General features: G+C 39.5%; 1 protein-coding gene and 1 long non-coding RNA gene across 2 annotated transcripts; one reads left to right on the forward strand and one right to left on the reverse strand.

Moving 5' to 3' along the window:
• Window positions 1–2,394: 2,394 nt before the first annotated feature.
• Window positions 2,395–3,788, reverse strand: LOC114881915. Its single transcript, XM_029198795.2, has 3 exons — window positions 3,747–3,788; window positions 2,935–3,535; window positions 2,395–2,731 (listed from the first exon to the last, which is right to left on the reverse strand). Exons 2-3 carry the CDS (start codon window positions 3,456–3,458, stop codon window positions 2,509–2,511), a joined length of 747 nt encoding a protein of 248 aa, XP_029054628.1. The 5' UTR covers window positions 3,459–3,535; window positions 3,747–3,788; the 3' UTR covers window positions 2,395–2,508.
• Window positions 3,789–17,338: 13,550 nt separating this feature from the next.
• Window positions 17,339–20,795, forward strand: LOC123989252. The gene is made up of 3 exons (XR_006830500.1): window positions 17,339–17,508; window positions 20,444–20,637; window positions 20,761–20,795. It is a non-coding gene; the product is annotated as an uncharacterized LOC123989252 (long non-coding RNA).
• The last annotated feature ends 3,777 nt before the right edge of the window (window positions 20,796–24,572 follow it).

Genomic DNA, 24,572 nt, shown 5'->3' on the forward strand with positions numbered 1-24,572 from the left:
ATCTGCGCAGACAGCGATTTAAGCTGCTGTGAAACTAGCAGAGAAATATCCGCTTTGAGTTCGTTCAACCAACCAGGGGTTTCGGAGGGTTGTGGAGGGGGAGGTGGCCGCGACGGCGCTTGAGTTACAGCAAGCTTGCCGGGCAGGGTGTAGCTGGTCTGCTGCAACTCCACAGTAGGTGGCGCTGGGGGGTCCTCTCTCCGGTTAAGACCCAACGCTTGGGCGAAGCTCATGCCCCTTTTCACCAAGCTCTGCCGTGCACTAAAACCACGCAGCTTCTGGTTGGCCTGGTTAGCCGTTTGCGACTTCCTTCTCTGCATCGCAAATTTAATAAATGGGCAACCTCTGTAAGAAGCCGGATGCCTCTCCTGTCCACAGTTCGCGCACTTGAGCGCCGATTTCTCGGAAGCCTCCGAGATGAGACAGCTGCCCGGAGTGTGCGTTTGCGCACACTTAACACAGCAGAACGGCAGGTTGCAGTTCTTACTAGCATGGCCCAGGCGCTGGCACTTCTTGCATTGGTATATCGCGGGCTTCTTAAGGTGCTCCCATTTCACCTTCTGGAAGGCAAGGGACTTAATCTTGAATAGCTCGGCCGTCTGGCTACCACTAGATACTTGTAGTATGTGGTAGAATCTAGCTGGGTCCCTCTTATTGAAATGGAACTTACTGAGGCTAATAATCTCCACATTAGCCAGTTGTAGGTCCTGTATCTCGGCCCTGATATCGTCACAGGGAAAATCGCCGCTGATCCCTTTAATGATCAGCGATTTCGGTTTCTGGCCTTTAGGGGTATATGTGTAAAAATGAACGTTGGTTTCTGAGAGCTTGTTCTTGAATAGCTCAAAATGCTCTAGCCGATTAAAGTAAATTGTGTGGCTGCCCGCCACGACTTCTTTGATTGTGAAGTCTCCGTTAGCCAGATTCACATTCTTCGCCAGATGAATGAGCGCCTGCAATGACGTGTCAACAGAGTAGATTGGCGGGGGTCTATGAACTTTTGCTGCTTTTGGTTGCCCAGCTCCGTCGGCCGGGTCGTCAATGCCATCGGCATCCATCTCAGCACAATCAGCTGAGAGTGTACTGAATCTGTTGCAGCCTCCACTTGAACCGCCCTGTGGCGGGGCTACGGGTTCGTTGGCCGTAATTTTGGCCGTCTTCTTCGGGATTTGCCAGCCGCTAGTACCTGGCTTCTGCGCATGCGCACTGTCCAAGGTGGTGGTGGTGGACGTTAAGCACCTGGGTGGGTGAATTATACCACTCAGGTAAGCTTGATAAAGTAGACGCGTCCTATAGCAAAATTCCTTACACCAACAAAGAGTCAAGTGTTGGATCTTCCGTACCCGATAACGATGATTTGAAAAATATGAGTTTGACAATTCTTCCAATCGCCGACACCTGGGTGGTGGTGGCTGCTGGGGAGTGGATAGTTAAGTTGCATATACCCGATCGGGTGAGGTGGCATATCCGCGCTTGTCTTCGGACGGCCGGATTCACAATAAACTGTCCAAGGTGGCGGCGCCAGAGGGTAGCGTGGTGGCCGCGCGCAACCTAGCCGTATTCAGGTTGAGCGCCATATTGCACGGCTTAGGTTTACTCTCACTCATGACTTGTTTATACAGTTTATCGAGTTGTAGGGAATGTAACCTAGGCGTTTTAGCTTCCCTAAGTCGGATGGAATGCTCAAGCGACGAAGCATGTCTGTCCGTGTCACTAGGCGAAGCCCCACGCTTTACCTTATGCGTGGTTGGGGACGCCATTGCAAAATGGGCCTTACGGGCCCAGCCCGCCACAGCGCTATAGAAACCACTATCACGGACGAGTGTAGCAGACACGTAACACACAGCAAAAATACATGAGGGCTAAGGAACAAATAAGCCACCGAACACAGGAACACAGCAACGAGGACAAAAATACTCCTGACCACGGGTGCTATCGCTACACAAAGATTAATAACTGAGGAACTACCCTTGAGCAGCGGTCACGCACGTCCGTTCACCTTCACGGTCGCCGTGAGACCCCACCGACATCGTTGGAACAGCTTTCGATTTCTTGTTATATACTGCACATAAAGTACTTTCAATAATTCTGGTTTATTTAGTTTTTTGTTTTATATATTTTTATTGCGTTTCACTGTACGTAAAAACATTGAACATTGTATAACACACTTACTTCATAAAGAGCAGACGAAAATTCGCCGTACAAGTAACTCTGACACCTGACCAAAAATTCTCAAAAAAAATTGAGAATAGTAGTATCGATAATATACATTTATAGAAAAAATATGAATCCAGATCCGCGACTCCTTCCATATAAAATCGCCATTTTTCAGCATTTTTTGACGTTTTTGATTTTTCACGGCTTCAGTTTTCAATCTAAAAATCTGAAAAAAAATTCTGTAATATGTGCCTTACAAATAGAAATGTCTCTGATATTTTTCAGAATTTTCGAATGTCATTAAATAGGAGACATTGGCCAAAAACTTCGCGATTACATTTTTACCCGTAACTACCCTCCCAGATGAGATACAGGGTTGAAACTTGGCACAGACTGGTTTTTTTTATCGCCTATCGAATGGTTTATAGCAAGTCGAATTTGGTTTGGGGGCACTTTTGACCATCTTATCCGGCTATACCCTTTAATGGGTCTACAAAACCATGATGACGATGGACAAGGATTAATCCATATGTTTTTTGAAGTTATTTTGTTATGTAATTTTAGTGGAACCAAACTGGAAACAAAAATACTATCCTCGTTCATTTCATGTGTTTGTATCTGTTTATATCTTTGCTGTCCTGCAGCTCCATCACAGTCCCACTTACAAGTCAGAATTAATTCGGAATTTTCTGTTAAATTTTCTACATTTTTCAATATTCTACTTGCGGTATGATCTAATAAACTTTGTAGGTTTACATTAGCATGGCTTTCACCTACCTGGATGGTATTCTTTGGTGGGTAACAATTTTTTTTTCTGCCTGTATCATGAAATATGAAGGCCACGAGTTTTTATTTATTTTAATGGATTCATTTCTAATGACTGCATACTGATGTTTTGAAAGATCTGCAGAGACAAATATACTTAAGGCTTTTTCTGTTGGAAACATATTCCTTTTTGAAGTTTTGTTTTTGAAAATAGTTTGTACACTTATATTTTGTAATAGACACTGTAAAACACGTGATTGTTTATGCATTCCATGTTTCCGGAGGCTCATTTTTGCTGCACTGAGTAATTCTTCCAAAGAAAAATTATTTACTAAACAGTTTGTTCTTCGAATTTTTTCCCTCTTACTACACTGAGAATATAATTTTTTTCCTTTGTAAATGTGAACAACCGACGATTTTTCTACTACTGTTTCCGGTTTTTGTGAACCTGTTAAAATTTGCGTTAATATGTCACTTGGATACATAAAATTCTTTTCCAGCCAGTTCTTATTTCGTTTCAAAAATTGTAGTTGCATGTAATGCGATCGCACCCACTTTATTTTCAACTTCGACGTAAATTTTTTTATACTTTTCTTCAACACGTTCGAAGTCTCTGCAGAAATATTTACATTTTTACATACTTTTTCATACAAAAATTTGTAATCATTTATATTGTAACGTGGTGGCACGAGTGCCCCCCGTTACAATAATCCAGATTTTCGTCCACCACGCGCTTGACCCTTAATACCCCTTTCCTAACCCCCGTACTTACTGTAATACTAGCAATTTTGTTTTATATTATATTTCAATTAATTTTCACTTACCTTACATTCTTGAATAAACAAACTTCCATTAGTTCTAGCACATTAGTGTTTGGATTTCACTCCTTAGCCGCACACCACACGAACCTATAATCCCCAACACACTGATTACGAGTCGCCTTCTAAGGGAACCGCTCTCCCTACAAATCGGTGCAGTGACGTACTCACTCTGGGTCGTTACACGTAAATAGAGTTAATTTTTGGTGACAGCGGTGGGATTGTTCGAGTGGTAAAGAGAAATCATATCTCTGCGAACATTAATGGTTAGCCTAGAAACAGACAAAGACAAATAAAAGATAAAGATAGATACAAAATACATACATAATACATATTAAGTTAATTAATAAGCAAACATCAAGATGCCTAACGGGACAGCCGATCTACCAGCCAGCGCATCAGCCAGCGGATCAGCCAACGGATCGACTGAAGGAAGCCGACCGATCAGTATTCGCGATGCAGCAGACATCGTACCAGCATTCAACGGCCGCAATATACCAGTCTACGAATTTGCAAAGAGCTGTTTCAAAGCGAAGAATATAATCTCTCCTAATGCTGAGTACGGGTTGGTACAACTAATCAAAGCAAGCAGCAAGAGTGGTACAGAACGGAGACTACGACACCATTGAAGAACTAATTGCTGTAATAAAGTCTCGTTTTGCTCCGCTTTTTACTTCGATGCAACTATGCGGCGATATGGCAAGGATGGTACAGGCACCACCCGAAGCAGTCGTGGACTACGGCAGCCGCGTCTCAGGACTTTTATTACAAATTAAAAGCTGCAACGAAATGGAGTTCCCGGATCAGGTAGGAAAATACAACCGATCTTCGGAAATAAATACCGTAGGAGCTTTCCTGACCGGTTTAAAACAGGAGGTGTACAACCGAATGAAAAATCAAAATTTCGATAGTCTCGACGACGCAATAAGCGCGGCAATTTTAGCCGAAGCAGAAAGTATAGAAAACCTAACAAAGGTTAAATTATCGCAAGGATTCGCTACGGCCGAACAATGCGACAACTGCTATGGATATGGGCACAATGCCAGTGTATGCTGCAGTCAGCGGTTCCAAAGACAATCAACGTCGAGGGCCCGCTGGCCAGCAAAACACTGCCAACACTGCCAAAGGTCCGGGCACACCTTGGAAACCTGCTGGTTTAAGGACCAGCAAGCAAGACCAGGGGTCCCTCAGGACTTTGTGCAGCCAGCTCAAACCTATCGAAACCAGCCTATGCAAAGACAAGGTCGAAATTGGACACAGAACAGACCTCCAATTTGCGAATTCTGCCAAAACATCGGCCATACGATTCAAGAGTGTCGGAAAAAGGCATATCAAGAACGAATCAGAAATCAAAGACTCCAACAAACTCCTCAAGTGCAACAGGTACGTAAGAAGGCAAACTTGTACCTAAATTTAAGAGAAATAAATAAGTCTCCCAGTGTCGAACTATTAAGCAAAGATTTTGAGAATCAAAAAGCTTTATTCATGGTCGACACAGGATCAGACATTAATATAATTAAAAAACAAGCACTATCAAGCAAAATCATTATAAATACAGATATAATTTTTCAATTAAACGGAATAACTAAAAGCTCTATTTATACAACAGGATACATAAAAATAAAAATACTGGAGACAGAATCCATATTCCACATCATCGAGGAGTTACCAATAGAACAAGACGGAATTTTAGGAACAGAATACTTTAAAACCAGTGGAGCCAGCATTAATTATGCCAAATCAATATTGATAGTAAACAATAATATAATACCATTCAAACAATCAGCAGTGATAATACCATCTAGGACAAAAACCATGATACCTATAAGAGTAACAAACACTGAAATCAAAACTGGTTTTGTCCCAAAATTACAGCTTCACCCACAACTATATATGGGAAACGCTGTGGTTACACATCGAGATGGTATAGCATTCCTATACGCAATTAACGTTGGAGCAGAGGACATCGAAATCGAAATGCCAGCAGTTGAATTGCAACAATATGAAGAGGCACCACAGGGTGAAGAAACAGCTCACCAAAAACCTCAACGAGCCCAGCAAATTCTAGAAATATTACAAACAGATCATCTAAATCAACAAGAACTTGCCAATGTAGAGGATTTAGTACAAGAGCACGCTGACAGATTTTTTATAGACGGAGATAAACTTCCAGCAACAAATAAAATCTACCATAGAATCATCACGACGGATGAGATGCCTGTAAACGTAAAACAATACAGGTATCCTCATGCATTAAAAGATGAAATCAATCACCAAGTAAATGATCTCCTTGAAAAAGGAATCATTAAACATTCATCATCACCATTTAACTCCCCATTGTGGATAGTACCCAAAAAACAGGACTTACAGGGAAATAAATTATGGAGATTAGTGATTGATTTCCGAAAGCTAAACGAAAAAACAATCAACGATGCCTATCCACTACCAAATATCACGGATATCCTGGATCAAGTGGGAAGCGCAAAATACTTCTCCGTGTTTGATTTGAAGTCCAGTTTTCATCAGACACCGATGCATCCAGACGATAAGCATAAGACAGCATTTTCAACACCATTCGGGCATTTCGAATTCAATAGAATGCCTTTTGGTTTAAAGAATGCTGCAGCTACGTTCCAGCGCCTGATGAACAACGTCCTAGACGGATTATAATGACTGCAATTATTCGTGTTCATCGATGACATCGTAATTTATGCAAGCTCATTAAGAGAGCACGAAATAAAGGTCAATAGGATGATGGCAAAGCTTAGAGAAGCAAACTTGTGTTTGCAACCGGATAAATGTCAATTCCTTAAGAAAGAAGTGGCATACCTAGGTCATATAATTACGGAAGATGGTGTAAAACCTGACCCAGCAAAGGTCGAAGCAGTCCAAAGGTTTCCTGTTCCGAAGACTGTCAAAAATATCAGACAATTTCTGGGATTGTGTGGATACTACAGACGTTTCATTAAAAACTTCTCTAAAATAGCTAAACCATTATCCGACCTGACTAAAAAAGAACAAAAGTTCGAGTGGTCCAGCCAGAAACAGCAAGCCTTCGAATTCCTAAGAAACGTGCTATGCGAAGAGCCAATCCTGCAATATCCTGACTTTGAGAGACCATTTAATATAACCACTGACGCATCCCGAACAGCAGTGAGAGCGGTCCTAAGTCAAGGAGAGATAGGAAAGGTTCAGCCAGTAGCATACGCGTCAAGAGTGATGAATAAGCCGGAAACACAATATTCCGCAACAGAAAGAGAACTACTTGCTGTAATATTTGCAGTAAACCATTTTAGACCATATATTTTCGGCAGAAAATTCTACTTGATCACAGATCACAAACCTTTAATCTGGCTAAACAGTTTCTCAGATCCTACATCGAGACTTATGAGATGGAAATTAAGATTAAGCGAATATGATTACGAAATTAAATACAAACCAGGCAGACAAAATATAAACGCTGATGCTCTATCAAGGAATCCTGTCGAAGATATAAACACGCTGCAAGTACATGCAAAAAGGCTGTATTCATCCAGGTCTGGGTCAAAGAAGAAGCGTAAGAAAAGGAAAGAGTGGCACCAATATCCCACTCGCCCCAGACAAACAACTACAACCGAGTCTGAAGAACATAAAAAGAAGAAAGAATGGCATCAATATCCAAGAAGACCAAGGCCAACAACTTCGTCAAGTTCACGAGATATTAAAAAGAGAAAAATCAGCCACAAACATTTAACACGACCACGAGATGACTCCACAGATGTCGAAGTAAGAAAAAGACACCGAAAAGATAAGGTACGAGAGAGAAGCCCATCTCAAGCAGACAACACATCAAGAAAAAGAATAAAAGAAGATTACACAAGCTCTGACGAATCTCAATATTACGAAACTGATGTATCTGAAGAATCACCAAGATCAAGAAAGAGAACGAATCCGAATCTGAAGATATATTCCTCTGAAGAAATCAAAAAGAAGAGAAAGCCTAATGAAAAACAGATTACAGTAGAAGTGCATCAACCACCGCAAGAAAAGAAATACATTATTCCGCAAAAGCGATCTATAGAAAAAGAACAAATAGTAATTGGAGACGAAATAGAAGATTACAATGTAGAAACAATATTACCAAAACATATCTTCAGAGAACCACCCAGAATTGATTCTTCCTCAGGAACAAGAGAAAAATCTCCTATAATAAAAAGAAAGATAGAAAAAGAAACCTCAAGTGACACATTATCAGCACCTATCACACCTATCAAAATTAAAAAAGAAAAGACTAAACAATAGACCAGTCACATTTAAAATTGAAGAAACTGAAGACCATCTATGGATGAAAAGAGGTACAGCAGTGGTATTCATTAACAAGGAAGGACAACCTGAAGATAACCAATCAAGACAATTAATAGAAAATGAAAAAATTAATATTTCTAAACCACAAAATAACATTACAGAATGTAAAACTAAAAATAAACTAATTTTTGGAATATTAATAGATCATAAAGAAAATTTACCACACAAAATTAAAGCTCTTCATCATATATTAATTCAAAAAGGAATCCAGGAGTGCAGCATACCAGATAAGCAAGGATTAAAAGCAATTCTTCAAATAATCTTTACAGACTCAAATATCAATATCATCATCTGCAAAGGAACAATCCAAACTCCACCTAAGGATGAAAGAAGAAACATAATTAAAGAAAATCATGAAAGCACAGTTGCTGGACATAATGGAATCAGAAAAACTTACCTCAGGATCAGGAATAAATATTATTGGAGAAACATGAAAAGAGAAATTACCGATTATATTAGATCATGCATTAGCTGCCAAAGAACTAAGTTAGTAAGGATGAAAAATAAGGAGCCTATGGTTATCACAGACACTCCTTTAAATGCATTCGATAAGGTGTCCCTAGACATTCTTGGACCCTTACCTAAGATGCAAAAAGGATACAGTTACATCCTCACCATACAGGACAACTTAACCAAGTACTCCATCGCAGTTCCACTTGTGTCAGCCACATCAGAGGACGTCGCAAGAGCATTCACCAACTCATTCATATGCCAGTTCGGTAGTCCTAAAGCTATCCTCACTGATCAAGGAACATGCTTCACATCCTCGCTAATAAAAAAATTAGCTAAGATATTCCATATCCAGACGTACCGTACATCATCCTTCCATCCTCAGTCAAACGGGTCCCTGGAAAGAAGCCATCACGTTCTGATTGAGTATTTAAAACACTACATCTCTAAACAAGAACACTGGGACGAATGGTTACAACAAGCAATGTTCTCATATAACACAAGCGTTCATGAGGGAACAAAATTCATACCTCATGAACTGGTATATGGAAGAAAAGCAAGACTACCATCGAAATTTACACCAACTGACACATTAGACACATATCCAGATTATGTAGATAAACTATTACAAAATTTACACAAAATTAGGCAAACAGCAAGATTAAATCTAGAGCAATCAAAGTATAGACAAAAATACTACTATGATAAAAAGATACGTCCAATTAATTACGAAACGGGAGAAGAAGTAATGTTATTAAACCCACCAAGAAGAAGCAAATTACAAAAAGAATACACAGGACCATACAAAGTTTTCAGAAACATAGAAAAAAACAACATAGAATTGCAAATAGGTCCCAGAAAGACTAGGATAGTTCACAAAGATAGACTAAAGAGGGCCTACCGGCCAATCTATAGCACTGATCAAAAATGAAAATCGATATGGCAGTCTATGTAATTTTCGTAACATACGCATGCGCACATACAAAATTTCGAACCTGCCGCCATATTGTGCAAAGTACACTAAAGACAAGAGTACGCAAAAGTGACGCTACATAATTTAATATAAAGAAAGAAAAGAATAAGGAGAAAATTAATAAAACAGAGTAAGCATAGATGATACAATTTAAGGTTTTCAATATCTTATAACAAAAATAACTTCAGTTACAGAAAAATGACACACCAAACTCCAAATATCGCAGATGCATTATGTGTAAGACACAATACAATTGCATTCGACTATATATTTAACTCAAGAATGGGACGTTTATGTACCGAATGTGCATTAAAAACAGTACAACAAGCAGCAAAACATTGGATTCATATAGGAGTTCACCATTTTATTAAAACAGAGGAGGGTATGAGACAAACAACATGTGTTTCATGTAGGCAAATGATTGCTAGCCTACGACCAGCAATAGCCTGCAGCAATTGTCGCAATGCAATTGCAAATATGGATGAAGAATTGACAGAAACGTACAACGAAGGGTGCATGCTACCTGCCCAAAATCTATGGACAAAATCTATGAATAAATTAAAAACCTACTGTAATATAAAATTTTTTTTTTTAAATATATATAATCATTTTGTTCCATAGACAAGTGAATTTATTTCAAATCCTACGAAACATTTTTATTTTGTTCGATATATTAATGCGCAGACTCACAAGTCCGCCATATTGATAAAAGAAAAGATAGAAAGAGACAAAAACTAAGAGCGAGAGAGAGAGCAATAGAAAGCGACGCTGCGCACGCACCACTATATTCAATTCATAGAGAACGAAAATAGTGCGACGCGCAGGACGCCGAGAGAGATTGAAAAGGCTAAGAAGAGCCTTAAAACAATTCAGAGAGGTAGAGTTATATCATCAACGATTTATTTCATTTATTAATTATTTCTTTTGTACAAAATTTCAAAGATGATGGTGTAAGAAGAAATTGACATACAAGAAGAAGTAACACAACCACCACCACCACCACCATCACCACCGCAGTGGAAGTTAATTATAATCGACGTTCCAGAATTTGACTGGGAAGCATACAGACGCTTACAAAAAGAGGACCCCAAGAGGGAACAAGGAAAAATTATTCGATATTTCGGGATCCTATCAGCCTCCCCGAGGCACAGCGAAGAAAAATGCCGCTGCGCTCTATGCCATCTTAAAAGACAAAATCACTGTCTCTTGAGGACAAGAGACAAACGCACGGGGGAAGCTGTAACGACCCGATAACAAACACAATACCTTTTTCATTTCATTTCTTTATTATAATTAATTTTTATATTTCATACAAAGTATTTTATTTAATTTTTATTGTTAATATTTAGTTTAATGTGTACAAAAATTTTTGTAATAAATATTTTCATTTTCGTCGATAACTGAGTTTGTTAAATTCGTCGATAAAAGTTTAGTCGATAAGTCAGACGGTAAAACAGTTTATCGATAAATTATCAACGTCTGACCGCGCATGCGCCAGCGCAACCCCAATAAACATATGGTGGGGTGAAATTCTGGAGTGGGGATGCTGGACCGTCACGTGATGGGGAAAACCCAGCTACCCCAAGAAACTCTATGTGGAAAGAAGTGCCGACTCAGCAAAATCTGAGTATACTATAAATAGAGGCGTTCCACACGGTTTTAGGGCAGATCTTCTCTGACCACGGTCAGGAACAGTTAATACTCTGAACAGTAGAAAAAAGCTTGCGCTGAGCTGTTTAGGCAGCAATAGAGCACGAGTTGTAGCTAATTCCTATTCTTCCACTGGTGACGTGCAGTACTACGGATCAGTGGACCTCCTATCCACGGTACGCAACGAGTTACACAGGTGTTACGCTAAGCCAACACTCAAGTGTAAAGAGCTAGCGAGGAGCCGAGCTCCTTGAGACGGCCTGCGTCTAACACAGCTCTGGTATTACCAGAAACCGATTGCGACCTATAGGAAAGGTTAACTTGAATCCAATAGTTTTGCACAAACCTTTGGAATTTAGTTTCCATAGTCATTAATGAAATTAAACAGAGTATTGACTGTAATAGAAGACTAAGCCACGTTCGCGTCAGCGCTATCAATTATTATCGTTAATTCTTACAATTTATTACTAATACTAATCATTAGTTTCTATTTACATATATTAACTACTAATTACATATTTCTTATTGTATTCCCAATCTAGGGCGAACAAATTATAATTTCTTATTGTATTCCTATTTCTAGCCGTACTTACTGTAATACTAGCAATTTTGTTTTATATTATATTTCAATTAATTTTCACTTACCTTACATTCTTGAATAAACAAATTTCCATTAGTTCTAGCACATTAGTGTTTCGATTTCACTCCTTAGCCGCACACCACACGAACCTATAATCCCTAACACACTGATTACGAGTCGCCTTCTAAAGGAACCGCTCTCCCTACAAGTCGGTGCAGTGACGTACTCACTCTGGGTCGTTACATTACTGACAGAGACGATACTATCGATGTTGGGAACATCTTCTTCAGTCGAACGTAACATGCTTGTGGCGAAAATAATTTCTGTTGCGCCGGATTCTCTACGAGCGGTCGCAACAGATCGTTATGTATCCTTTCTATTTCAGGAGATCTATTCCTTTCGGGTGCTATTGTTACAGATGTTAGTGAATAGATATTTAGCACATTGCTATTGCCTCCTTTAGCATATAAATTACGACGCAAGATGATGTGTAAATCATCAATATTAGTACATTTCATACAGCATGAGACGCCCCGTGACAATGCTTTATATCCTTTTGGACCTCTTGCATGGGAATCATACAACCAATAGTAGGTACTCTCCGACTGGTTACCGCATGATACAGCTACTGATGTAAAATTGGCAGTAAGAATTCCGTATGTATACTGTTGGAAAAGCGTAATCAAAGCGTTCTTTAAATTTGGAAATCCTTCATCGCCGTTATTAATATCAATATGACCATTTACAGCCATTTCATAGCCAATGTTAATATTGACTCTGTTGTTATTAAATGATATGTGTGGCAATAATTCGGTAACGGCTAAATAGTCGACATTCACTTCTCTGGGGTCAGGATTACTTCGCGCTTCAATGCAATCACGGTAATATTTATCTCCTACTAAAAGTACATAATCGACATCACTAGTACACCACGTACTAGGGTCGAGCAAATGAAACGCAACACAAGCAACTGCAGCTATGCCAGTACATTGCTTACCGCGAGATTCAATACTGAAGCGATCGCTAGCTTGATGGCACGAGCCTCGTAAAATAGCTACATTCTGTCCAACATTCACAAATCTACTGTTTGATTCAGTATTTCTTTCTGTAACTTCCATTTCGTTTCTTACAATACAAGGCTCTTCAACGACATCAGCTATTTCCAAAATGTTATTGGTAATATTAGAAAAACATGGTCGCACATCGTTGTATAAAGCATTATTTTGCAGTAGCCATTGTAAAGCTACTCGAAGTTTGCCGACGTCTATTTCAAATTGTCTTTGTCGCTCCAAATTTTCGAGGCTTTCCACTACAATCATTATATCGGTTTCGTTTAATCTAAGTGGAAGTTGCTTGGCTACTTCGAACACATCGCGGGCAAATAGGACTACCTGACCTTTGCACCAATCCTGACTGAAGCGATTTTGAATTTTCATGATTTTAAGAAACGGTACTATTCTGCACAACATTTGTTTCTCGATTTCCGATAAATCTGCTATCTCCTGAGGTACAGACATTAGTTCCATTTTATTCCAGAATGCCTGAGATGGAACTTTGCATTTTTTAAGATGATGTAGGCAACGGGAACATGTTGTTATCTTCTCCGATTGTATTAGATTTGCAGGAATTAGACCAGACAAAGGCTGCGTGTGCAAAGCGTAACGTTGCTACGGATATAAAGTCTTGTAACACACTGCACATGATACATCAGCAAAAATATTAATAGTCGATTTAAAGTTGTCTACCTGAAGGAGAAGTTCTTTTCTGCGATTTTTCGCTAGTTCACGCATATTCTTTAAATGCGTATTTCGTGATTCGGTACGTTCACTTAGTAGTACTTCTCGCGTACGATTTCTCATAACCATTAGACGTTGCGAACATTCCTCAGTAGATTCGTTCGTTAAACGTCTGCGGATTAATCGGAAACGGCGTGATCGTTCCTCGGCAGATTCGTTAGCTAAACGCCTACGGATTAATCGGAATCGGCGTGATCGTTCCTCCGCAGATTCGTTCGCTAAACGTCTGCGGATTAATCGGAATCGACGTGACCATGCCTCGACAGATTCGTTCGCTAAACGTCTGCGGATTAATCGGAATCGGCGTGATCGTGCCCCTGCAGATTCGTTCGCTAAACATCTGCGGATTAATCGGAAACGGCGTGATCGTTCCTCCGCAGTTTCGTTCGCTAAACGTCTGTGGATTAATCGGAATCGACGTGACCGTTGCTCGGCAGATTCGTTCTTTAAACGATGAGAAATTAGGCTTAGCCGACGTTTTTTTTCAGCGACCGTTTCACGCGATAATTTCGAATGAGCATATTTCCGCTTTGCAGACAATCTCGCACGGCGTTCATCAATACTTTCTTGACGCCGTGCCTCTGCGGTTCTTTTACGTTTTTTAGAAAGACGTAATTGTTTGGCATCATGTGATTCATTTGCACGACTCTGTCTCATACGGCATGCACTTTTTGTACGTCTACCCATACTTTCATATACCAGACCTACCTGGTTTCAGTGAAGATGAAGGATTCAAAAAAAGGATTTGCCGCGCTTGTTTTATTTTCACAATCAGTCGCTTAAAGCAGACCTGTTTTATCAATCAGTCGCGTACAGCAGACTTGTTTTATCGATCAGTCGCTTAAAGCAGACTTGTTTTATCAGTCAGTCGCTTAAAGCAGACTTCTTTTAACAATCAGTCGCTTAAAGCAGACTTGTTTTAACAATCAGTCGCTTTAAGCAGACTTCTTTTATAAATAAGTCGCTTCAAGCTGACTTCTTTTATGCTCGCTTATAGCAGACTTCTTTTAACAATTAGTCGCTTCAAGCACACTTCTTTTAGAAATAAGTCGCTTAAAGCAGACTTGGTCCGTTTCTTTTCAACTACAATTACTTACTGAAAACAAAATTGGACCCTCTTCTTTATTTATCAATTATTATAAAATACATTTAAAAAAAAAAAATAATAATAATAATTGTTACAATTTACCTCACAACACAATATATTGAAAAAAAATTCAATGGAAAGCAGCGTTGCAAGGTGTTAATTGAAACTGACTGCTGTTCGCCGTTCGTAACTTGGCCGTCGCCAAAAATTTGGGTAGGATTGGTCGTGCCCCGCCTTTGCTCACACGACTTGCAGCCGTAATATATTATTGGTCGAAACACTTACATCTACTGACTTGGCTCGTGTAAACAATTAAGAAAACGGCGGTGTGTGCAACGGATCCCTTATTTCCCTACGCTGGCCGATAAAATTGCGTGACATTGCCCTACTGCCAATTTCCTGGAACCCAGCAGAGCTTCGAATCCGTCATAAAAAAGGAAAGAGAATACGTATTACGAGAGAAAACGAGATAGATGCATTCCAAACGGATGCCGCGAGTAAAACAAATCACCATCCAGTAAAGAACATTACATTTACAATAATTTTTGTCTTATCTTCCAAAAAATAGTATGAATGGATTGTTCAGGTTATTCCGATTAAAATGAGTACCAACACGACAGAAATCGGTTTAATTTGACTTTCATTGGCTAGTAATGTTTGACCTCATCAATTTAAAGTGATTAATAAAAAAACTAGTCCGATTTACTTCCGGTTTGGTCTTATTTTCATCAGAAAAATATCACAAATCTGTTGATAACACTTTTAAACCAAAAGAATTATTAATAAAAACTTTTCGTCGTTGCATTAGTATTGTTCTACACACATACAGTCGATTGTTTTCGCTCCGTCCTCTTTTTCAATCGCTGCCCTTCTTTACGTTCCAAGCAGTCGGCAAACTTCAAATAATGTAGGAAATAGATGATATTTGTGCATCTATACGACGCACAGCGAAAATTGTTTGTGTATGCGATCATGGAATGTGCCCCACCAACTGTCTTCCTTTAGAAGACACAGATTTTGTTCATTTTCAATCCGAACGAGCTGCTGTTCAGACGTAAGTACCAAATAACAAGCAATATTTCATTTCTTTATATAATATATATTATACATATAACATATATTAATTTCATCGTCAATGGTTCCTGGTTTAGTTGGGTGTAGTTCGAAAAACCACTCACCCCCCTTTTTTTGGATTAAAAAAAAAGTATTCTTACGTTTGTTGATACACTGATTACGAATATCATAACGAAAAATTGGCGACTATTGGGCCATCGTAAGGCGGCCGGCACCGATTACGCGCAAAAATAAGAAATTCTTTCAACAACATTATTACTTCCAAATTCTTGTGGCGGCGACGCGACAAGAAAAACGTACATCCGTTTATTCAATTACTTCAGGATATTAGGATTTCCTATTTTGCGGAATGCAAATCAAGTTGTCGCCAAATTTCACTACGATATTCATTCAATATCATATATCCAAAACTTCCATGTAACCGTTAACAGCTCGTAAAGACAGTTGGATAGCATTGTCTACGATATTCGAAACTTCTTTTTTTCTCATAGAAATATGAAAGACATAACGGTTGAAACAAATGAACGTAAGTATAATTCCAACTTCAGTGAAAAAGTAATATGATTCAAAAACATGCATGTTACATACCTCCTTTTTCTTTCAGAAAACGAAATTATGAACGCGTTGCTGCAGCTGCAGCACATGCAGACGCGGTAGCAAGAGAGGGACCGCGAGGTTGCGTTACTGCAGCAACAAACACCGCCGCAGCAGCGACAACCGCCGCACCACAAACAAGAACAGCCGGAAGAAAGTGAGGCGGATGTGAAGCCGCAGCGAAGTGAGTTTCACAGATATCATCGAAAAAATAATTAACACATTTCCGTCTGAAGTAATAAACAAAATTAATTGTAAAATGGGTGAACGATATTAACATTAAACATTTAACGTTACAGAAAGAGGAACGGCTGCTGGCAGAAAGCGCCGTGCCTACCGCGGAAGATGGCCGCGGGGTGGGAGGGATGGCGATAGGGGCAGCGGTAGGGTGGCGTCAGGGGCGCCAACAATAAATATTATTTCACATTATTTTAATTTTAAGTTTTATAATCTTTTTTAATTTTTCATATTATTTGTAATATTGTTGCGACGGTGAGAAGTTCCCGCTCTTTCGACGCATTGACCGCATCTTGATATATCGAAAGAGCCATCGACTGCCCCGTCCGAAGCTGTCGTCGAATCATAACGTGAAGCTATCCCTTGTTTCGAGCGGAAACACGTCACCGGATGTTTGAAGTCTCTTATTGTTAGACAACCGCGCGTCTTTTGAATATCAGATTGTATCGGGAAGCCGACCTGTACGGATCTATTGCTAAACCAATTGTGTAACTGAAATATAGACAGTCTAGTTTGCTCCTGGTGAATTCATTTAACTATGGAAAGCGCGAGCTCCACTCCCCGGCGCAACAATATCTTATATCATTTCTTATATTTCTATTTTTCTTTCTTTTATAATATTTAAAATACAAAAAATACAAAAAATATTATTCATATTGTTTTCTTTTAGTTTTTCCTTACGATATCCTACAAATATTAAATATACCACTTTGTTTGAGAATCCGCTCAGCCATGATGGCGCTCACGGTCGATCGATTTATCGATCGGGAGTCGACCATCTAGGTAACGCGTGAGCAGGGGTCTTCTCGCCGGCTCGCGCGCAACGACGCCATTATTGATCATCGATCACCGCGAATCACACGTGCAAATCTGTTTCCGCTCAACTCAAATTGTTCAAGTGCAGTTCATCTGTGAAAATCACCAACCACGCTCAGTGAAGAGATCACGATCCACAGCACCTGTGCAAGCTACTGGATCAATAGGTATTGTTCCTTTACACATAATTCATTGTACACGTGAGCCGCCAACCACGTGCCGATCACGCACACGCTCATGGGCATTATCACAGCAGCGGGCTGAATTAATATAATTAACGGCGCTGAGAAGCTCGCTGTTCGCAATTTGTAAAAGCATTGTTCAATTACCACAGACCAGGTGACAGATCAAAAATAATAATCTATATGTCTCGACTCATGTAAAATCATTATTCACGACGAATCATTGTAATTTGAAACTCATTCAGACGGTTCATTTTCTCACGTGTAAAATTCAAAGCGGATCATCGCAACGATCACACATTTGTATTGTTTGCTCAAACACTAATTGTCAGATCAGCGTGTTCATTTCATTTTATCAGTGACTCAAATAAATCAATTTGTGAAACCGACCCAGCAAGTGAAATTCTTTCCCAGCGCAATCCTTCCAGGAATTCCATCAATCCTGAACACACTTAAAAGTTCAGAAATGAAATATTTTTTAACACAAATTTTACGTGTGCAGTAGTAAGATAATATAGCGGGGCGGGAGGGGTGGCGGTACGAGCGGCGCCGTGAATATATATTATTTTAGTTTATTTCCAATTTCATTCTTTATTTATTATACTTTCTTTTATTTTCATTTCATTTATTATTTATATTCTGATTCTTTTTAATTTTTTAGTTTCATTTTATCATCATTTTCATTTTTTTTATAATTGTCATTTTCATTTTATATTCTAATTTTTTTTTTACTTCTTTTTTTATCAAAGATTTTAAAAAGAAAAACAAATAAACATATATTTCACACTGTTTTCTTTTTTTTCCTTACGACATCCTACAAATACTAAACGTACCACTAAAAACTGTTAAATAAAATATTTTTCAACAAAAGAAAAACCGACTTCGAAATGCACTAAAAAGTGTAAAATAATTTCTATATCATTTATACCAGTATTCCACAGCTATTCATAAAATCTACTTCATCATTAAATAGGATACTCAATACATTTCAACCTTTTCGGAGGCGGCGCAAAATTAAAAATGTTTCTTTTATTACGAAGATCATAGTTCATGCGTCGGCAACCTTTAACAAATGACCCGTTTGATAATTTAAAGTAAACAATATTGAACGGGAATCAACATACCCATTGCAGAATAACTATACTGCATTTGAGTATAGACCATACTTAACTCGCGCAGGTTACTAGGTGTAGGGACATTTGTAATAACGTGTGTGATTCTCCTGTACACCTTGCTTCTTACTTTACGATCATATAATTGTTTCTTTGAAAAAATAATAGTAATTTCATTGTATCGTGTATCTGTACCATATCATCATCGGTTATTACCTTTCGTACCTAATATATTTCTGTCCGCCATTTATATGATTGCAAAGTAAGAAGCAAGCTGTAAAGGGTAATCACACACGTTATTAAAAATCTCTCTAGACCTATTGAGCGAGTAAAGTGTGGTCTGTCGTGAATTGCAGTAGGCATGTATGTACATCAGAAGTGGTAGCAACTTCTGATACAATCGTTAGAATTACAAATGTTTTGTGCCGTGTCTATAACGTTTCGAATTTTATTTCTTACGACTGATGAATTACCAACTTTGCCATACCGCAATGGAATCGTTATTAGCAGGATCGTATATTCTGGTATTTTTAATTTTGCGCCGCCTCCGAAAAGGTTGAAATGTATTAAGTATCCTATTTAATGATGAAGTAGATTTTATGAATGTCGCAATTTAGTAATTCGTCGCGATCTCACGTCCTGCGACCCGAATAGTAAAAAGAAACTCCTGATGTTTATAATTATGCCCGTTTATTCGGTTACAGTTTCTCGCGTTGTTCATTCGCACTCTCGCTTTTCGCTCTTTTTCTCATTCTCGCTACTCTTGCCCTTCTACCTGCGTACATATACATACTCTCTACTCACTCGCTCTCGTTTCGCTCCTCTTTCACACATCATTCAACCAATCATCCATACCTTGTACCTGTCATTCCGTTCCCATTCGCTCTCACTGACTCGGCGCGCATTCCATTCCCATTCAAACATCCTATTTATTACTACATGAATAGCTGTGGAATACTGGTATAAATGATATAGAAATTATTTTACACTTTTTAGTGCATTTCGAAGTCGGTTTTTGTTTGTTGAAAAATATTTTTTAGTATGTAAGATCGCAAAATGACCAGGTCGGGGATGGAGAAGTCGTTAATAGATTGTAAACCTCAAGAGGGGGAGCACAAATAAAATTGTATACTACCTACCTACGAACACACTAACTATTATATACTATCCTATATTGATTGTAACGAATAATCAAAAATGAATTTAAGATTCTTTTATTAGAAGTCTTCGGAGACGTTGCTTCTGAGAACCGTAAGAGCGATAAGGGCTCTAACGTAAACATTCTTCTAAAATCTTATGCGCGTCAAGCAGGATCGTTTTCAGTTCAGTTCGAACGAAGCCTTTGAAACCAAAGCATCGCTTCTTATAGCCTTCAACAGTTTTTCTAATAATTAAATATTTTTCTTTATATAAAACTTTAACATTGTTTTATTGCTTCCACCCATAAATCCTAATATACTATACTATACTTACGTGGAATCTCTCTAAAATTATATGAAAAATTGACGTACGTATAATTGATCTTGTAAGTCCTAAATCCTTAAAGCTTCTCTTATTACCCTTCTTTCCAGTCCAGCTAAAATATTGCGCAAAATCATCTGTGAAAACTTTCTTTAAAATACTGCGTAACATTATGTAGGCGGTATTTCCACCCACAAGTTTAAACGTATTAATCTGAAAAAATAAAATATTATACATACAAGGATATGAAAAAATGTGATTATTAAAAAATATTATTTTATACATATCTACACTCGTGTCTCTCTTTCTCTTTCTTTAAACAGTATTTTCTTTTCTTTTTTTAACAGTATTCTCTCCATAAATGTGAAGAAGATCTCTACCGTAAAAGTTAAAGTTTTATCCCCACTACCAGGGGGATCCTCCTTGGAACCAGTCAAGCGTTAAACACCCTGGACATCGAGTCAGCGAGGTGTCAAGTATCGATGAGACTGTTGCGCGTGGATTTCAGGTGTCTAGGGATTTTTGGATGCTTACAACGTGGGTAAGGTGCCCGTGGAGCGCTAAAGCACTCTGCTCGCGGCGCGGGTTTTAATAAAATACACTTTGTATTTAAGGAAAAATAATAGTTTGAATTTCTTTATTCTTTCCAACAATTTGACTCAAGTCGGGTTGAAGCTTTGAATCGTTCTGAGCTTGGCGGTGAAGATCCTCGATCGAAGTTGGCTGCCATCCCCTCCTCGCTGGATCCTGAATCCTCCCTCAGGATCATCCCTGGTCCAATCGTGGAGGGGCCCATCCCTGTCCGGAGGCGGTCCCTCTCCCTGGCTTCGGTCCACCTTTGGGCGAGCGGAAGATGGTGGTGCTCCGCCAAGACTCGAGAACGATTCTGTGCACACGTGCTAAGAGAAAGCGTGGGATCCAGAGAAAACGTAAGATAACAAAAGGTCTCGCGCTAGCGAGCCAAGGCAACCCTTAAGAGAATTTACGACCCTCTGTAAATAAACAGGATGTCGAAGAGACTTCGACAGTTTCAAGAACCAACATGATTTTCGTTACTAGTAACGAATTAGATACGGCCCGTAATAAATTAGTTTCTTAGAAATTTCAAGTGTGACAGTCTTATTTCTCCGGATTTCCAACTCTCTCCCAACACGATTACCCGTGTTGAAAGTTTTACAATGTCTTATCTATTGCTTGTTTATTCCTTTGAATTTTGGCTCCTAATTTATGAGCATTGATATAACATAATGCAGACATGCTGCAGTCATACTCTTATGGCATCGTCGCCATATTACATTTCATTCAGCGCTTGTGATTACAAGCTTGCGGCTAAATTCACACGATATCATACACATACATACAAGCGAGGTTCGCAACAAGACACACACTGACGCAAGTGAATCAATAGATTGCAACTTCTCTTACTTTTAATTCTTTTTTTATTTATCAAACTTTTATCATTGTATTCGCCTCTTTTTCTTGATTAAAATGACACCAAACATAGTATAATTAAGATCATAATTACTTGTGTAATAAGCGGTTAAATTTTCGCACGTGAAAGAGGACGGCGAATGGAAAAAAAAGAGACGTTGAGAGTCGAAGCGTTCGGAAAAGATGAAAGAGTGGCGTGAGCTCAGACTTTTAAATTAAAAATTACACTTTTTTATTTTTGGTTTTCCGCTAATGAAACTTTTACCATCGTATTCGTCTCGTTTTTCTGATTAAAATGATATCAAACATGACATAATTATTTGTGTAACAAGCTATTAAAATTTCGTACTTCACATTCCTGTTTCTATCGTAAATATGAAGTCTAAAACTCCAACCACTTGTTACACAAATAATTATGTCGTGCTTGATATCATTTTAAACGGAAAAACGAGACGCAAACGATGGTAAAAGTTTTAGTGACGAAAAACCAAAAATAAGGAATTTTGATTTTTGAATTCAAAAGGCTGAGCTCGCACGAGTCCTTTAATGTTTGCCGAACGCCTCGAACCTCAGTCCCTCTTTCTTCTTGAGTCACTGTCCTTCTCTACGTTCGGAACACTACAAAGAATGTTGTTCGAGCGAACGGTCCAGAACTTTCGGGAACCCAGAACCTTCGCGCATTCTGACTTTAACGGCGCTCCGAAAGTTCTGGAACCCTTTGACTTCCAGACCTTTCGGAGCCCGCTAGTATATTTACCGCGGGGACAAACCGTTTGTATTCATTACCGGCTGATCGCTACGCAAGTAACAACACTCTCGCCTCGTCTCGAACGTCGAGCTTCGCTCCGCTACGGTCTAATTATCGAACCGACGCTTCGGCATAATTACTTATAATCTTATTTGTTAACCGGATTTGTAAACCAGACGACGACAATATACATTGTGCGACACGCTAAATTTCGGTTTTTCATTCACTCACGCCCTACCCGATCCGACGCCCGGTTTTCTCTCACGGCGTATTTCAAGTTGGCGGAGATCGCTCAACCAAATCGCGAAAACAAATGTAGTACCTCTTATCTACAGGGTCTACCATTTATCTCGCAACCCATGCGCGCGCAAATTGATGAAAATGGCAACAGCGCTAAAATTCGAGAGATGTAAAAACCGTACAGTTAAGTTGGTAATCAACTGAACTGTGGTCCGAGATTCGATTCAGGATACAAGTACATTGGATTTCATCGATCTTGTCGCGGCATGTGACTCTAACACATATTCACGACGGCAGTCAATTGGCTGCAATCCCTCCTTTGTGTGCCCTTCGCCAATCGGCTCTCCGGCGTGAATATGTGTTTCGATGAAACTCGGTGTACTCGTATCCCGAATCAATTACCAACTTAACTGTACGGATTTTTACATCTCTAGCATGGTACATTTACATCGCGCATGGGTTGCGAGATAAATGGTAGACCCTGTATAAATGTGATTTTGCCGACCCGAAGTTTTCACATTTACGGAGAGAATACTGTATGTATGAGGGAACAAAAGACGTACGTGGACGTACGTGGCAGGGGAACGATCGGCAGAATCGTCGAAGAAGTTAGTCGTAAAAGCGATCGATGAAGAGAACGTGTCGTAGCGACCGATCCTACATTTGGGGACTTAGCGGAGCAAACCAGAAACGATTTTGGAAATAAGAAAAGTAATTAAAAGTGAATTGAAGGTGTCCGTGCTACGCGGACACCCTCAAGTGAAAGTGATACACAGTGTTATCAGGTATACAACAAAATGAGGGAGAAGACAGAAAGAGAAGTATCGCTACGAGAGAAAACTAAGATCCCTCGTTGCAGCACATGCGGAACATGATGCATAAAAACTGCCAGGATAAAGGAAAAGAACCTAAGTAAGTGCTTCAAGTACAACAACTTTGGACACATAGCTAACAAGTGCCATTAACTAAAATAAAACTGCGAGTGTAAATTGTGTTTCACATCCAAAGACAACGTATCTGGTTAAAGTGAACAAAATAACATGCTGCGTGTTAATCGATTCAGGAAGTGATATTTCCCTGATGAGGAAAGACCAACACGAATAGAGTCCCTCTCTAATAGAGATGGCAATGAGTATCGTGGGTGCCGACAACAAAACGACAAAGGCCATCGGAACCTTTGAAGCCAATTTACACGTAAATAGCTGAAAACATATACAGTGTCCAATTTTTCATGATTCCATCATGCTTTGTCTCATACAACATTATTCTGGAACAGGATTTCTTGAAAAACGTCGAAATACATATAGAAAAAGGTAAAATAGTCGTAATAAAGCACTGACAGCCACAGCCAACAAAATGCAACCCCGACGCCGACAGCAACAAGGACAACGAATACATAAAGAAGAAGGCGCTACAAACAGTACCGACGCGACGTAGCGGTTAAAGAATTAGGAAAAAGTATGTGTGCCGAAGAAGGCGTGCGTGAACGAGTGAGTAAGGGGCGATGGCGGGAAACGATCGGCTGAATCGCCGAAATTAGTCGCAAAAAAGATCGTTGAAAAGAACGCGTTATGGCGACCGATCCTACATATATATAATTAAATTCATATAAATTATATAAACTAAAATAAAATTTTATTTTCAAAAACTTAATTTTAAATTCTATGAAATTTTTTTCATGTAAATTATCATATATAAATTAATATATTGTAACGTGGTGACACCCGTGCCGCCCCGTTACAATCGCTGCGCTTCCCCCACCCATACCCCCACCTAACGCTAACCTCTAACCCTTCCCTCACCTTACCCCTTTCTCCCTGCCCACCGGTGTCGGGCCGATGGAGGCGACGGACAGACCATCGAGGATCACCCTCACCAGGAGCTTCGAGGCCGGCGACAGACCCACCCCTCCAACAAACACGGAGCAACGTGGGACTCCCCAGAAATTTTGATGAAGCGGCCCAAATTGACGCAAACGTCCACCCGGAGCCATCTGTCGCCGAGCCCAAAGACCTCAGCCCACCCGTCACAGCAGGAAGTCCGTCAGCCCATCGACC

This window comes from Osmia bicornis, unplaced genomic scaffold (assembly GCF_907164935.1).
Source record: "Osmia bicornis bicornis unplaced genomic scaffold, iOsmBic2.1, whole genome shotgun sequence".
In the NCBI taxonomy this organism is placed as follows: Eukaryota; Metazoa; Arthropoda; class Insecta; order Hymenoptera; family Megachilidae; genus Osmia; species Osmia bicornis.